This window comes from Chanos chanos, chromosome 7 (assembly GCF_902362185.1).
Source record: "Chanos chanos chromosome 7, fChaCha1.1, whole genome shotgun sequence".
NCBI lineage: Eukaryota > Metazoa > Chordata > Actinopteri > Gonorynchiformes > Chanidae > Chanos > Chanos chanos.
Genome location: NC_044501.1, coordinates 10000494 through 10017952, shown reverse-complemented (window position 1 = coordinate 10017952; position 17459 = coordinate 10000494). Strand labels below are relative to the sequence as shown.

Below are 17459 nucleotides of genomic sequence, written 5' to 3'. Positions count from 1 at the left end.
ATAACATATCATTGACCAACATAACCGACAGGAGGGAGAACTAGTATACTACACTAGTATACTAACAAACAGTCTGTACAAAAATGTTAACCAAATCATTAACATAACGAAAAGGAAAAAAAAAACTTTCACCCTCTGACAACAGCTGGTGTTGACAGGGGTTGACGTTAAGCTTCTGTTGAAAATTAAGTGACACGGATCCAGAATATTATATTTATAATTATAAGAAATATGGATACATGTAGTGGAGCAACTTTTTAAATCATTTCCATATTTTAACATTTACCAAAAGTTTGGCAACATCCATATATTTAAATGTAACTGTCATTCATATTATATTAACATTACGATTCATATGTAAACAAGAGGAGCCTTTTTTTCTCTCCAAAAATCAGATCTACATGCACTAAGAAAAAAGGGAGAGAGACACCCGTCCGTATCATGCAAGCACATCACAAGACCCCGCGCAGGTCTTTCGGAAAGACAGAAAACAGAGTCACCGTCGTGCAGCACTCGTTTAGAAGACACAGCTGGTGTGTGCGGTGGCGTGCGCCAGAGGCGGGAAATCTAAGAGCAGAGCGTCCGCCCCTGCGTTCGAATGTTCGAGCAACCGTTAAAAGGACTGGGGCGAAAAGCAGAGCGACTAAACAGCAGTTTACGTGTTTCTTCAGTCGTTTATTTAAAACACTTAGTTTCACCTCTCTGTTCCCCTAGCTACTGCCTTACGACCGAAGTTTTCATACACATTTTAAATGGTCGCACCGTCCTAGCGTGAATTCTCATGAACGAGACGAAATCGGTTGTAGAAGAAAAGAAAGGGGTGAGTAAGCTGATAATCTTTTTCTTTTCGAATCAACAAAGAATCATCAAAAACTTTCACATCACTCTCTAATGGCCCAGCGTAATGTGGCCTGACCGACTAAAACCTTGCTAAAGCTAACCTTTCAACGTTAAATGTGCTCACGTTTCGATGCTGAATCCCTCTTGTTCCTCAATCTCGAATCCCTCATGCTTCTAATATACAAATACGAGTCATTATCATCTTTATAATGCTGCCTGCAGTCAAGTTGGAAAATAAAGCTGATAGATAATTTACCAAACAAAATATTTTAATCATAATTGTGGACTGACATTTTGCATTGTCATATACTGACTGGAAAAAGAACATCTAAATATTTACTTTAGTCTAATGTCAAAAAAGTAATAAATGCAAAATACACCAAAAAAACAAAAACAAAAAACAAAACTGTTACTGATGGCACTATTCCATCCTAGAACATTGCATGTGGTGATTTAATTAGTGAGGACCATTCATAAAAAGCGGCCAATCGAATCCAAGACCATGTCATGCCAGTAAACCATTAGTCTGTGAATGTGCACAAATTCAAATCAACCTGCATTTATTTTTTGCTCTATGTACATCGGAAAGCAAGACTCTATATATGATCTCCCTGACAATACAAACACAGCACACAAATCCCCCTCGTTACAAAATATTAATGGACTATATATATATATATATTTATATATATGGTTTTGTTACGTGATTCTAAATCAAAATCTGTCAATTCTGCCTATCAAAAGTGAGATATGGATGGGAAAAAAAGAGCTTGAATGAATGAAATTTGTGTGGTGTTGTCAGATGAAGCAGATCTCCCAAGAAATTTCAAACAAATAACAAATCAAATATTTTCAGCTATTTTTTTCCTCATGTGTATATGTTTGGATTGGCACATCATGCTCTATGTGTGTGATGCTGTGAATCAAGTACATCAAGTAACCTCCTAAAACTCAACAACACATATTCCCTGGAGATATACTTCCTCTTTTAAAAAAGACAAGATCAAAATAAATATAAAAAATCCCCCCCTTCAAAACAACAACAAAAAAGAAGAAAACAAAACAAAAAACAACCCAACAAGAAACACGCACGCACATACACACACACACACACACTAACACATACACATACACATACACACACACACTAACCCTCTCCTCCTTTTCCTCCTCCACCAAACTGAAATGCTCACTCAGCGATTAATTATCTGTCCCTCCAACTGTCGTTAAACACCACCGTTATTGATTACTGATAGAACACGTCGCGATCAGTAACACTTAGCAGAGCTGGCGTCACGAGGCTCACAGAGGGTGAGGGGGGGTGGGGGTGGGGGGACAGAGACGTGACAGGAAAAAAAAAAATTCTTGTAAAAAAAACACACACAGAGAGAGAGATAGAGAGAGAATATGAGAGAGAGAAGAGAAGAGAGAAAAAAGCGATTGCCGGACATCTTGAGCTGATCTTCAGAAATGGAGAAGAAAGCAGAGAGAAAAAGGAGTTTGGTGAGGGGGGGCCACTGGAGTCTATCACACATCCACAACCATCTTTTTGTGAATGTCTAAGCCGCCAACCACCTACAGGAGCCAAACACAGTAACAGACAGACAAAAAAAAAAAATCATTAGTATTTAAACAGCGAATCGTTCACAATCTGTTCCTGTTTTAGGCCACACGGGTAACGTCAGCATGCCAAGTGAGGATTCACGACTACAAATGTCAAATATCATCTTTGGTCTGACAGCTACATTACACAATGACTTAAAACCTCTTATCTTTCAGAACCCTTTTCTCCAAAACATCAGTACTGACATTGCAATAACTGTTGTAATTGCACAAAATTCCTGATACAGGCATTATTTTTTGTCATGTAAACCCCCCCCTCCCCCTTTTTTTTTTTATATAAAAAGGCGATTCTTAATGACTGTCTACAGCCTCTATTTCACTGTTTCTATTTAGTGCTTTGCTGAACCAGTCCCATGTGGGGTTTAGAAATAGACCAGAACTTTCATTCTTTCATTCTCTGGCCTGGAAAAAAAAAAAAACGAAAAACGTTCCCATGTGGATATTTGGGTCAAAGTCAAAAAAGTAAAAAGTAAAGATTTTCGTCAAAACTCACCGCACAGAACTCCTCAAAAGATATCCTCCCGTCTCCGTCCTTGTCTGCGTTGATGATGGTTTTGTCAACGATTTGCTGAAGCTGCGTGTCTTTCAGGTTATTCCCCACCATCATCTTCAGGACCTGGAACAGCTCCCCGTTGGATATGTAGCCATCCTTATCCATGTCGTAGATACGGAAAGCGACTTCGGGGGGTGACCCAAAAAAAAAAAAAAAAAGCAAGAAAAAAGAAAATGATTGTTAGAGGAGAAGCCCATTTAAAGATGTTCTTTTTCTTGTGGCGACCAAGTGACGTGATGAGACGTTTAGTGAACACGATGGCATTCTTGAGAGATTGTGACAATTCAGGTAGCGCGTGTTAATTAAGAAGATTTACAGAGCAGGAATTCTAGAACATTCCAGCGATGGAATTAGTAAAGAAAGGGTTCAGAATTAGAAGGTTGGACTGAATTGGCTGTTTGTCCTCAGAACAGGACTGATTATGGTGACGTGTGACTCAAGACTCACTGTTTAACACACAGGACTGAGAAAATCAAATGTGCTCACTCTTTAATCAGTCACCAAAGAAAAAATAATTCACAATATTTTACTCACAGCGTAGTTTCTGTTCCTTGTCTCCCTTAACACTAAACTGAGAGACTCCTTCAATGAATTCTGGGAAGAAAAAAGGAAAGGGAAAAAAAAAATAGAGTTGTGAAATCAGAATATAGAAATAAACTTAATCTTGTTTTAATACATTTTGAACTTCATACTACATGCTGTCGAAGAGAACATACTTTAGTGTTTTGTCTGCAAGTCAGGGGCTAATAGTGTTTTATTCTCCTTCAATACAATGTGCATGCTACAGTCTTTCTAAGAGTTATCAAAAAGACTAGAGATCAAGGGCAGTTTACCCAGGAAATCTTTGGTCATTTAACATCTCATAATAGGAATAACATGACATCTAACATTTTAATTCAACATCAAAAACCAAAGAATATTCAGAGTCGAACAGTGTTTTACACTACAGGAAACTGAACTCAAACAAAGGTAATAAACAGGTGCACGTACTATCCACAAATGGATCACAACTCTGAATACGCCAATCAACCAGATCCCCTGACGAATAGAGAAGGCCCCCCAAAAAGGGCAAATTTCCAGCTTACCTTTAAAGTCCACCTCTCCATTTCCATCCGTGTCGAATATATCAATAACTCGCTGTACCAGTGGATTCTGCTGTAACTCTGGCAAGGACATAAACTCTTCCACGCTAAGAGAGCCAGAGTTATCCAGGTCGAGTTTCTTAAATCTTTTCCCTAGTCTCTTAATCTCATCAGCATCAACTGAAACAGATAGATAGATAGATAGATAGATAGATAGATAGATAGATAGATAGATAGATAGATGGATAGATAGAAAAAGCGAGAGAGTGAGAAAGAGAGAGAGAGCGAGAGAGAGATAAAGAGGTTAGACAAGAGTAATTCTCAGGCAGCGAACTGATGTTACTCTTCTCCCTCCAGGGTTTGCTATGGCTACCATGCACGGCTAGCTCTCGCCAAACACCTTCTAAGACAACTTTAGCGAGCCCTGTCAGGTCGCAAAACAAAGAAGTCTGACTTTTTCAAGCTGGTTTCTTACGACAACTCAGGAGTCTCTCAACCAGTATATGAAGAGTGCTACGCGACCCAAACATAGGCTTACCAGCTTTCTTGTGCCTGGTTGCCATAGCCATCTCCCAGCTGGTTGGCAGAGGACTAATGCAGTGCTGGAGGTGAGCCCTGGAGCTACAGGGTTGCCCAGTCACCCATGGGGGGGTTTTAAAGCTAAGCTTATTCCCACGACCACGTGACACCTCAAGTCTGTCCCACACAGTGTTAATCACCAAGCAAATTAACCACGCTTAACTGTAACAAGGATCTATTCAGGAAGATGGGACTTGTGTGAAAATAACGGTTGAGTGTGTGTGCCTCAGTGAGGTAGGACTCAGTAGTCAGTCAGAGAGACTATTTCAGCCAAAAGATCCCTCTGAAAATTTTTTTTACAGTGCTTTAGATTTGTAAGATCTACAAACTGAGAGGTGCTACTTGACACCAAGAAGGAAAAGATAAATATCTCCTAAGCAGTTCAATTTTATTCATAAGAGAACTGGACAGCTACGTGTTTCTCTTTTTCTACAAATTTATAAATACAACCTTGGTTTAAAAAAAAAAAAAAAAAAAAAAAAAAAGGCTTAAGCACCTTCTTGCTATAGCACAAAGTGACCACTAGATGGACCAATGACCAAAACATTTAAAAACATCACGGCTCTTTTTTGTGTACCTCTGTACGGTGTGTGCGCTGGCGTGTGCGTGTCAGTGGTGCGTGTGCGTGAGCTGGTGAGCTCACCTCTTCACGACATCAAGTGCGTATCCATTCTCTTGTGAAGTGGACGTCTGTGGCGTACATGTGAGCGTGTGAATTCACACTCGCTCACGCCTGTGCTGTTAACACAGCCAGTAAACACATTCCCCATTCTCCTTCCCCCTCGCCCCCCCCCCCCCCCCCCCCCCGTTCCTCACACACGGCACGCTACAGACTGAGCTCATTCTCTGTCAAGACCCCTTACATCCAACATCCTCCTCCACCATAGAGCCATCAGCTGGGTCAACGCTACCGATAAAGCCAGCGCGGTTAAAGCCGGGCGGGCCGGCGTGAGAACTCTTTTTATCTTAATGACTACTAATCACGGTTAGATCTCTTTGTATAATTACGTCAACGTTGTGAGTGAGATGAAAAGTAAACTATCATTTTACAACAAGATAAATGTTTGAGAATTACCGAGACATTGCACAGCGCATCATCCAGTGGGTAACTTTCAAATAAGGAAATTCTTCAAAGAGACTTTACCTTAAACAAATCAGTTCTCTCACCAGTTCTAAGAAGGAGCATTATGATAATGGTTAGATTACTCTGGGGAACATGATGTAACCCTTTATTCTCACTTTTTATTAATATACATGGGAATAACCCATGAGATAGTCAGGCTTATGTATACTGTAAAAACAGGAAACTGAAACTTTCACCTGCCATTTTGGATCTACGCTCCACTGACTCAGCAGGTGCGCACAGTTACAGTACAGTATGCCAAATGCCATCTGAAACCAAGTGTTAAATAGATGTGACTATCTCATTTCTACGTTCTCTTTTAACTGAGCTTTGGACTTGCCAAAGATAGTGAAGTGCTCTTATATTGTACAAGACAAAGGGTTTCTCATTGCTAATGCTCTGGCTTTTACCACTCTTTACTAGTCACTGAACAATGGAGAACATGGAGTCTGGAAGCCTGTATCGTTGCACAAAGTGTGATTGACTTCTAATTACTCAAGTTAAATGCAATAGTCCAGTGAGAGATTCTGTTTGGCCCACTACATCAGGGATAACAGACCTGCATAACAATCAGACTAAATATGAGAGAGAGAGAGAGAGAGAGAGAGAAGTAGGTAGTATTAATAGAAACAAGGCAGACACTCAAATCTGCTCTCTCTCCCTATCTCTCTCTTACACAAACACACGCACATGAACGCATGCACACACACACACACACACACACACACACACACACAGAGTTCACAGGCTAGTGCTTGTCCCTTGGGGATACCCCTTCGTAACACGGAAATGCAGAGAAGACATCCGTAGGAGTTTGAGGAAGAGGAGATGGTTCTGAGAGCCTTTTCGTGATGTGCAGGGCTTTCCAACAGATGCTTCTTTCACAGGTTTCATTTCCGCTCATCTGTTTATCTTCCTCTCCCCCAAATAACAGGGCCTTATTCTGTCCCCTGCTGTCATTTCAATTCAGACAAAAGCTATCACAGGGGCATTAACAAAGCCTCTCGACAAACAATAATACGATACAGCAATTACTCTAATATCTCAAAGATGACAACAGGCTCCGCAATTTCCTATTAAAACGTGCACTGAATATGCACAAAGGCAATCTTAACAGAGGATAAACTACTCTTTTAACAAACAAATACTGTTTTGCTCAAACTTCCACAACTTACTATAACAACTCATTCTGAGAGCTCACCTAACACTATAATATGAGATACTTCACACATGCTTCGGATTCTTAAATAACCCATTCAGACACTAATTTGTGTGCTTAATCTAAATGTGGAACTGAACTGACCCTGCTTTGGTCACACTGATACACTATAGCTCAGTGCCATCAGCATTCTTAATGAACGCATGACATCTCTCAGGCAGCCAGGATGATGTCAGAATCAGATTCTATTACCACGGTTGCTAATTGGGTGGGTGGGGGAAGGGATTATGATGTCATCACTGTTGCTAAGCACGCTGCAGACAAACAGGTGTCAGTGTTTCACACTGTTATGGTCATAATCACCTGATTAGAGCTAATAGTGACTTAATTGCTTTTGGCTGGCATGGAAAAGTCAGCAGAATGCTGAATACTAAGCTGGTTTTTATCCCTGGTAAAGCCCACTGAACAAAACTGGATCGAATTACTTGTTGACAACTTTGTCTTCGTTTCAAATCATTCTTGCGAGCGAGTCAATCTAATTAAGCTATTTTAAGTATAACATCTGATTACACATGAAAATCCAAATGCAAAAATACGACAGGAAATTTCATGACCCAGAGTCTGTTGCTACGGACTACTCCCATCTTCAGCCTTTCCCCATCCTTTCATTCTCTCTCGATCCACATCTCTCTGTCCTGCCTTTTCTCTTTGCTTTTCCCTATTCCTCGTTCTCTGTCTCTCTAATTTACTGCTGCAGAAACACAACACCTCCCACATGTTGGGCTGGTTGCTGTGTGCGCGCGTGTGTGCTTGTGTGTGTGTGTGTGTGTGTTGGCTGGAAAAGGCAGTAGCAGTATTACACAAGCACATCAAAGCAGAGCTCATCTCCCAAACGCACATATACTAACGCCCATGCCTCACTCTCCTGATCCTCAAACCATTTTCTTTCCCCGAGTAACCACTGCATTTACCAGCGCAACTCAGCACAAACCAGACCACTGATAGGAATCCATATTTAGGCACATCTTCAGTGTGCAAGCAAGGTGTGTGTGTGTGTGTGTATGTGTGTGTAAAAAGAGTTAACATGGTAATGGTCAGTCACATGTTTGATTATGTGTCTGTGTGGGTGTGTATTATTAGTGTGTGCTGACTTTTAAGCACTAATGCTCTCCTACATAAGCATCCCACAGTCATCCCTGTGAAATTGTGTGTATGTGTGCGTGTGACCATGTGTAGTGGCAGCCCCGCCGTATCACGCAGCACAAAACCACGCTCGACTGAAACTCCACACGACACGAACAGAGCATAATTTTAAATCTCTAATGCTCTGAAGTGTTTTCCATAGATTCGCAAGACCATACGAGTCACGCCCACACAGATAATTCCAGAACATTTGGACACAGAGGTGAAGTTTTGTATTTAGCTGAATTAATGTGGGGAAAGCAGTCGTCCAATCACGTAATCACATGAGGGTGTGCCTTAATGATGCCCATTATTCAAAATCAAGCAACTTTGTCTGCCAATCCTTGTCAACTTCAGAAGACTGTAGATGGTTCAGTCGTGTTCTGTCAATAGTTACACTTGCTTGGGCTGCAAATGCATGTTAATAGACAGGATCTACAGTGGCATGCCTACTTTTGGCTCTTGCACAGAGAGAACCTAATCAGTTCAGTGCAGTAGTATGATTTATGGGAGCTGTGTCATTTAAGCTGGAGACCTTTTCTGCAGGAATCCCCAGAGAGGCTGAACGAGAACAGCATCGCACAGCAGTGGATATAAAATCAGAGCTGTTGCCTTGAGCTAACACTGTACTTTCAGGAGGTTAAGTGACAGCTGAGTTGCCATGACGATGGAAACAGAGCAGGGCAGAGGACATCTAGTTAACAGAGTCCTACATTGCTTAGGGAGCGATTCCAAAATACTTCCCCACGAAGGGGGAAGTCCCAAAAGTGGCACAGCACGGAAAGAAACTGAGAGAGAGAGAGAGAGAGAGGGAGGGAGCGAGGGAGGGAGGGAGGGAGGGAGGGAGGGAGGGAGGGAGGTAGAGAGAGAGGGAGGGAGGGAGGGAGAGAGAGAGAGATGTCTACGCACTGTTGTCTGATAGTTCTGCAGGTGTCTATAAGTGACAGATCTGTATAGGTTTAGGAGAATTTGGTGTTCACACCCAAATGGTCCAATCAAGATCAAAAAACAAACTGAATTTCATGGAATACAAACACTATGGTCCTTACTGCCTAAAACTCTGACCAGTCCACCGGTTTGTCATGTCTTAAAGCAGTTTCAGATATATTAACAATAATATGAATCTCTAATATAAGGCCCAGAAAAGACCACCGTGGTCCCAAAAGACACAAGGTTAAAAGCACTGAGTGTGCTACACTAATAAGGCTAGATTTCCTGCTAGACTTACTGCCAGTCTGTCAATGTGAGTAGGTGGGTTACAGGTACGAGGGAATCTGAGAAGTGTTTGTGTGTGTGTGTGTGTGTGTTTTCATAAGATCACAGTGATGGATGTTGTTCCGTTCTGCTGCGTTTAACTGTGATTCTGAGATCTACACAATTTTCGCTCAAACATACACGCTAACATATACACACACATAGCACACCCATGCATTTAAACACCTCCAGAAATATCACACCAACATATTATACACATAAATAAACAATGCATTTTCACTAAACAAACCTTCAGCCACAAGACACTCAAAACGTTTGATTTAACACACACATATGTTACTATCTATACTTGTAACCATATGACACAATGTTCTCTTACAAATCACACAAAGCCATCAAAACAGGAACAACTAATAACAAATCAGAATCGACCTACAGTAGGGCCATTATGACCTCATAATTAGAGAGGACTTCAGTGTTCAAAAAGTCTAGATCAGTTATGACACATCGAGGCAAGACTCCGGACCAGTTCAAAATGGAATATCCTTTCTTCGCCTTCTAAAAATAAACCAGGCTCCCCCTGCAGCCCTGACGCTGACCTTTCAGAGACAGAAGGGGGAGGGGGGGGGGGTTAGCTCCCCCCCGTCTCCCTGTCAACGCTCCTATGTGTGCCAGGGGAGAGTCTACACTTCAGCTTCAGTGACTGTCTGTAGGTCTTGAATCAGCTATCCAAATACCCAGTGTAGTTCTTGCTTTGTATATTTCGCGTAAAGGGCAGTATTTGTGCTCTTGTACTGCTTGTCTGAAAAAGACATTTTGCCTATCAATTTTTAGTTTCTCACGACTGCCATTCTAACCCACCTGCACAGTCGCTGCTGTGGCCGACCTGGATTAGAGCATCCTCTAAATGAATGAACATTAATCCATTCCCTAAGGTCAGCTGTCACCCATTTAAAAAGTAAATAAATAAATAAAACTAAAATTTAAAAACAATTATTAAAACAAAAAAATAACCTCTGTCCCTGAACTGGGCCACAGTGAACATTTGAAGTGTTGTCTCTTCTGTGGGGAGGGGCCAAGGCTGCCCCTGCATGCATGAGATATGTTACTCCATCAATGTGCCGGTGTACATTACACATGCTCCCCCCATGGTCTGAGGCCGTACCCCACCGAGATGTGTTTACTCTACTTTAAACCGTCATGGTCTAGGTAAGTACTGGGCTCTGCTCTGGAGCCTCTCTGACGACACGACCGGATGACCGGTCGGCTCTTTCAGTGTCGGACTAAATGTTGAATACATTTGAGCAGAGATTGGAGATAAACACCTGGGTTCGAAACTGAGAAGTTAGAAAGCTGGGGTGGTTATTTGAAAGTTAGAGAAGTGGTTTACCTCTTGCTAACAACACTGAGCAAACAAACTAACCAGTGGTCCTTCACTTACAACCAAATACCAGATGGGTCAACTTCAGAGACACCTCTGATCTAAGCACTGCACATGGGAGTGTCTAACTTGCACCAGTGCTAATGCCAGTTTTAACCCTCTAAAGTTACGTTTGACCTAAAAAAAAAAAAATAAAGCCAGTCATTTCAAGAAAATCTTACTGTTCTTAAGCCCTGATTCAACGAGCAATCACACAAAAAGCTAATTACATTTTGTCCTTCATGTGATGAATGGTTATTGCGTTTTACTGTCAGAGGGATATTATAATGTTCCAGTGCTCATTTCGTTCTTTTCAATGATTTAGAATCATTCATTTTTTATGAGTTTAATATTGGCCAAACCAAATGGGAGGATACTCAATCACACACACAGACACAAAATGAGCGCTGGAGGTTTGATAAAGAGAAGGGGGGGGGGGGGGGGGGGGGGAAGAAGAGAGATGAAGAAGAGGTGATGAATCAGCATGTAGAATGTACATATTTATTCTAAGTTAAACAGAACAGACAGGAAGCCCGAGTCTCTATACAGACGCTACTGGTGAGCTACACAAAACACTATTCACATAGAGGCTGCTTGTGATGTGATGGGAGCTTGGATACTTACAGTGCGAGCACATTTCCAGCGGATAGCTTGCTTCATTTCCCTAAAGAAGGAGAGAGAGAGAGAGAGGGAAAAAAAAAACATTCAGGTCCAGATTAGTCATAGGTCATGTCTATGAAAAAGACAAACAAACCGGGCTTTCATCTTTGTCCTCACAAAAGGACAAACTAAGGGGGGGAAAAAAGTTTACTGTGTGGAAAAAAAAACAAACAAACTATACTCTGTCAAAACACGACTGTATAGCCAAGTGGTATACATGATTACATAAAGCACTTGGACTAATTGCCCTAGTGTACTCCACACCCCTTTTCCCCCTCTAATGCCAGCATCAAAGGTAACATTCTTATATTTGGGAACAAAAATCTTATCTGTCATGAGATTGGGGGTATAATATGTGGAGCAACACAGTCTAAGATCCTCCAGGAAGTTGCCGTAGCAATGGGAGACCATGCTTGGCTTAATTCAAATGAGGCTGAACGCTGTAACTGCCTTCCAGGTGAGGTTCCATTCCTCCTATTATGACATCACAGGCTGTGTGATCACTGTATTCTCACAGTCACGAGGCAGGAAGTCCCTATGTCCTACCAATACAGCACCTTATGTGCCTTGGCTGACTGGCTAATCAGATTTAATGGAGTACTATTCACGGCTTCTGGAAGGAGAGGGGACATCACATGGTGTCTATAAACACATGACGCTGTTTTACAACAAATTATCAGCGACTGTAAAAGGCAATGTTAGATTCCAGTGTGGCATAAGCAATATTCGTTCGTGATTACAGCCCTTATCTTCATCAAATGCTATGACAGACTTAGACAGACTGAAGTTGTGATGAAAAGGAGAGAGTTTAGTCCAAATGAATTTTCTCTCAATTAAATGTTAAAACATATTTGTCAACCTGTCAGCTACCCAATGGACAACTTAGATCATTTCTGACGTCGCTGTCGACATAATAACGGATCGTTTCTAAACGAGGGGGAAAAAAAGTGAGGAAATGATGACAACCATAATCCAATAATTTAATGAATAAAAATGAGATGTCATTCTTATGTTTCTCAAAGTGACAGGATGGTAGGATCAGAAAAGCGTTTCTTCCTCCCTGTTGTCGTGGAAGCGTGTGTTTGTGCAAAGAAGTGGCGTCCTTCATTATGCATGAGACTAACAGAAAGAACCGGATTCTACCAGAGAGCAGAATTAGGACAAGCCGTTGCCTCACAGCATCTCTCTGGGACATGCAGGAATTGGAAAAGACAGAGAGAGAGAGAGAGAGAGAGAGAGAGAGAGAGAGGAGGTGGGGACTGAAGTAGGGAGAAGAAAGAGAAAAAAAAGATACAAAGAAAAGAAAAAAAAAGAATGGAGAAAAACACAAAGAGATCTCTCACATTCTTCCCCTGTTTTAAGAGAGCTGCTACTAGACTCTGATGTAGCGAAATGACAGGGAGCACGGACTGGCTTAGCTGCACTCTGGATAACCCACATTAATACAAGTCCTTTACAGTGGCTCCATCTCTTCAATCCAGTATTGTGTTTGGATTCGTCCTGTCTATTCTTTCCCCTTATTATACAGTCACTTATCTGGCTTCATCTCCTTCTCTCTCAACAGTCTCTCTTTTGACAAAAACACACACACACACACACACTCTCTCTCTCTCTCACACACACACACACACACACTCTCTCTCTCTCACACACACGCGCACACACACACACACACTACCCTCTCCCTGTCTGAACTCTCTCTGGCATGTTCAAAGCTCTCATGACCTCTGTTAACAGATGCCACCTTCATTCTCCTGCTTCACCTTTGACCTCCACCTCTGCTACAGTTAAGTTTCCAACAGTGTGAACAGAGAAAAAAGGGGGGGGGGGGGACCCAGACCAGACAGGGTGCAAATCAGCATTACAACTGAGTATCCTCATACAAAACTTTACTGACCAATAGCTGAAAATAAACACTGATTCCAATTCCATCAGCGATTGGTGTAAACGAAAAAGCGAATTCCGCCCCTCGAATTTGACTAACAGGGTGGTGAGCGTTAATTATTCATGAGCCTGCTTCATTATTGCCACGCCTGAATGGAACGTGTTGACAGGACACTGCAATAAGATAAAGGAAATTAGGCCTAGGTGATAACTGTACCTTGGAAGGACAGTACCAGTGCCTTACACGTAACTAATTAAGCCACACGTATGCATTGCTTTAAGCCTGTGCAGGTATCTGGGAAGCTACGCTGATGATACTATCGCCTGTTAAACACTCATCCCAGTGGAAAGTGGGAAGCTATCAACTCCAAAATTTCCACATTCACAGTGGAGACATCTAATCTGTGATAAATGAAAGCTTTGAACATAGATCTATGAATATCTTCCTATTGGGATGGGGGGAAGAAAAAAAAACCACTCTAAGTATCCTCCACAGGGAAATAATCAAATCTGTTTGCGTGAATTTACAACAAATACTTCTAGAAAATACATTTGGTTTTCTCCCTCTAGGGAGACAAAAAAAAAAGGCTTTCAAGGCTCAGGCTTTCAGATCATCGAATCTGTTTTAGATGAAAGATAAGTAACACCAGTTTGCTGTGGATAACCCCCCCCTCCCGCCCCCCTCCCTCGTTTTGATTGAATACAATAGACTGTGAAGAACACAGGGGACTTGTCCCGACCTGCTGTAAAGTGAGTTGTTACAGCCCAGGAGTTCATTTTTAAAACTGGGACACTGCGTATGGCACGGAGGCTTCCGGAATCTGTCACCGAGAGCTGTCATATGAATATCGACCAAGCTTCAAGTTCTGGCAGAGACTGGAAACCCTCCCTTATGACCAATATTTTTATTTTTTTTTGTGCATGTGTGTGCGCGCGTGTGTCTAAAATTGCAGGAACTCTAATTTTGGAATGAAAAGAATTAGCCGTGCATAGGAAAAAAAAAAACATGCATGAACATAAAAACTGTTTTTTTTTAATCTTGTTTCTAATCAGGAGACCGTGCACCATGCAGGCAGACATTTCATTTTTCTGATTGTTATGTAGTAATTAAGTTGATAGTAATGCTAAATAATGTTTCAACTCACTGGATTGACTTTCAGGGGCGGTATTTGCAAGTAGATTTAAGAGGAATTACACCTGTCATAATTTGGGACTACCGTCACTTCAGACACATAATCCAGAAAAAATACAAGACAAATATATTGTATCGGGTTAGAGGAAAGCTATTTTCTCTTTTTTTTTTTCCTAACTACGACCTTTTGGCATTTCAGGGTTTTTTTTTTTTTTTGGCACTGTATATACAAGAAGAGCATACAGCAGCAGAGCTAACAGCCAAGTGCCTTGTGCTATTTTGACTTTAAGTTATACAGACGGCGAATTAACGTAAAGTGGCTTGGGGGGGGTTTAGGATTACTGGATCTAGACATAAGGTCACGTCACGGCGCAGACCAGCAAAGTGACACTCAAACACCGCCCATTCTACAAAAGAAAAACATCCTGATGCATGTGTTACCGTCCACCGAGCTCGTTTAGGAGATACAACAGTTATTTTTATTTTTTTCAAATCCAAAAAAAGAGAACCGCGTACCGCTGTATCTGAGGGCAGGCCGCGGCCTAAATGGACTGGCTAATGTTCTAAGAGATGTGAGCGTTAAGGTTGAATACTCATCAGCTAACAACATACACGACGCTAAATACTTCATCACAATGACATACTTGTCCTTTTTTTGTTTACAAACAATGTGATGATATGATCCCTTGCAAAACACACAGCTATATATATATATATCTATATCTGGCTTGTTGCTAGTCTGTTCCTTGCTAATTTCAGACTGAGTAAAATTTAGCACCCTCTCGAATACATCACGTCTTTTCTTTGACAAACCATCCCTCATTACTACAATGTAATGTAGTACTGGAATAGGAAATACTAATGACACTGCACAAGGAGTTAATGCATGCATATTGACTATATGCATATGCAAATTACCCAGCTATGACCCCCCCCTCTCCCCATCACAACAAGAGATAATGCCTGATCTATGGTCTCCATGGAGATCACTCTCAGAATCAGAGCACGAGCTTTCAGTTCCATGTAAATAGCTCTCAAAGCCTGTGGGTTCTTAGGTTAAAAGATTCCTGCTTGACCTATCAGGGTAGGGCTATTGCATACAGCCTATGAGAGTTAGCTCTACATGAACCAATAGTTAAAAAATAAATAAATAAAGGGGAGAGGTGTTGGCGTTGTGGCTTAAATTCAGCGCTGCAGATGCATGCATCACTTGAAGACCCAGAGCACGAGAAAACAAACAAACACTCTTTCTTTACTTGGAAGAATTACACAACTGGCATCCTATTGAGTAAACACAATTCAGCGCAGAGATCATTTTTGTGGTCTTAGTCCGGTCAGACACTGGAATAGATCACTAAATGAGTATTCTCATTTGAAATTCACTACATCACCTTTCCTGAATCCCAAAACCCACTTAAAACTCTCCTTACTTAACACAGTGGTCGGAAATGAAAGATGGGTGACCATTCCCTGCTATACCATCATCTACTTTACAAAAGCAGAGAGAATGACAATGTTTCACATCAGTGTGGTTGTAATTTCAGTCCATATGCACCTAATCTAACATTCTGGACGCAAACATAACTGCCTATTGTATGAAACAGTAAAAGGTGCAGGTCACGATGCGTAACACTTCTGGTCGGTATTCTAATGACCAGCAGCGGAGAATCCTCTGACAGTTCTATAATCCCTTAGAGGCTTAAGAGGGTAAAACCAATATTTTACGAGCAAGAACCAAAGGGTCAGGCTGAGATATGAAACCTTAAGACTCTAGTCTTTATAGCTGTGGTACATTCGTCGCTTTTAACAGAGCCACGTAAACACAGAACTGTTGTTTTTCACAATAGAAGTACTAGTTTGGCCATTTCTACTCTCCTTTACCGCAACGCGCCAAGAAGTTAAAAGAATAAAGGCTATTTACAGCGAGACGGTTTCGTCCTAAGCAGGATTCGGTCAATATAGCTTGTCAAGAACGTGAAATTTAAACGCAAATTGGCTCTCAGGTAGTCTTGACAGCACATCGATAGCTAATGGTACAACGGAGACCACTAGCACTAAGCTAACCATACAGTGTCACTTTTCCTCTTTCTAGTCCCCGCCAACACACAACGCATGGTTGATATTATTGTAAACCGCAGACCTAGTTTGTCATGAAGAGTAGTGGCTATAAATTGCCGATACCTTCTCTAAAATGTATACGCATATGTAGGTTATATATACATACATACGAGCATTGCTTACTCGGGCAAGTCGTCATTAGCGTGGGCCACACTGACATGTCATGGTTGTGTTTAATCAACATGGGCTTGAACACGACATGAATGTGAGCGCGACAACAAGGTTTTCCTGCCATTCTTTACAACTAACACCCTGTCTAAATGAGAGGTAAAAGAGATAAAATGTTAAATAAGACCATGTACGGTGGTTCATTTGGTTTGACACAAGCACGGCAAAAGACTGGCGATGGCTATTTCCAATCCTTACCATTTTGTCGGTTTGGCTGTCTTCGTCTTCGGCGAAATATTACTGAAATATATCGTGGCGACGTCGTACAGTAGACGCAGAGTGTATGCAGGCCGATATTGTGGATCGTAATATAGTATTACTGGACTTGGTGTAGGTCTTTCTGTCGACGGATGACGGATTCGCTGCAGTGGCTTCGGTAGATCCGCAGCGAGGTGGGGAAGAGGCAAAGTGGGTTGTGTTGGTGGAGAACGAGAGAGGGGGAGCGAGAGAGAAAGAGAGAGAGAGAGAGAGAGAGAGCGAGCGAGCGAGCGAGCGAGAGAGAGAGGTTGAAAGGCGAGTAGGGGGAGGTGCATCAGTACAGTACATCCGGGTATTTCTTCCTTATGTTTTTCTCGTTTAGCGCTAGCCTGTGGAATACAATAGGCCTACACAATATGATTGGGTTTAATTTGCACTTAAAAAAAAAAAAAATTAATTATGTTGTATTTTATTTTCAAATATCACTATACATAGACCACAAGTCAGCCTGATAAAGAGTTCA

At 41.5% G+C, this 17459-nt stretch overlaps 1 protein-coding gene across 1 annotated transcript; it reads right to left on the bottom strand.

Annotated features, from left to right (window-relative positions):
- Positions 1–1961: 1961 nt before the first annotated feature.
- Positions 1962–17143, bottom strand: ppp3r1b (protein phosphatase 3 (formerly 2B), regulatory s1ubunit B, alpha isoform, b). Its single transcript, XM_030780155.1, has 6 exons — positions 16937–17143; positions 11401–11440; positions 4102–4278; positions 3551–3610; positions 2957–3141; positions 1962–2415 (listed from the first exon to the last, which is right to left on the bottom strand). Exons 1-6 carry the CDS (start codon positions 16937–16939, stop codon positions 2368–2370), a joined length of 513 nt encoding a protein of 170 aa, XP_030636015.1. The 5' UTR covers positions 16940–17143; the 3' UTR covers positions 1962–2367.
- Positions 17144–17459: the final 316 nt, after the last annotated feature.

Coding starts and splice junctions, on each gene's coding strand:
- ppp3r1b (XM_030780155.1), bottom strand. Junction 3,611..4,101: donor TGGAGAGGTGGACTTTAAAG/GTAAGCTGGAAA, acceptor TTTTCTTCCCAG/AATTCATTGAAGGAGTCTCT. Junction 2,416..2,956: donor CTTTTGAGGAGTTCTGTGCG/GTGAGTTTTGAC, acceptor TGGCTCCTGTAG/GTGGTTGGCGGCTTAGACAT.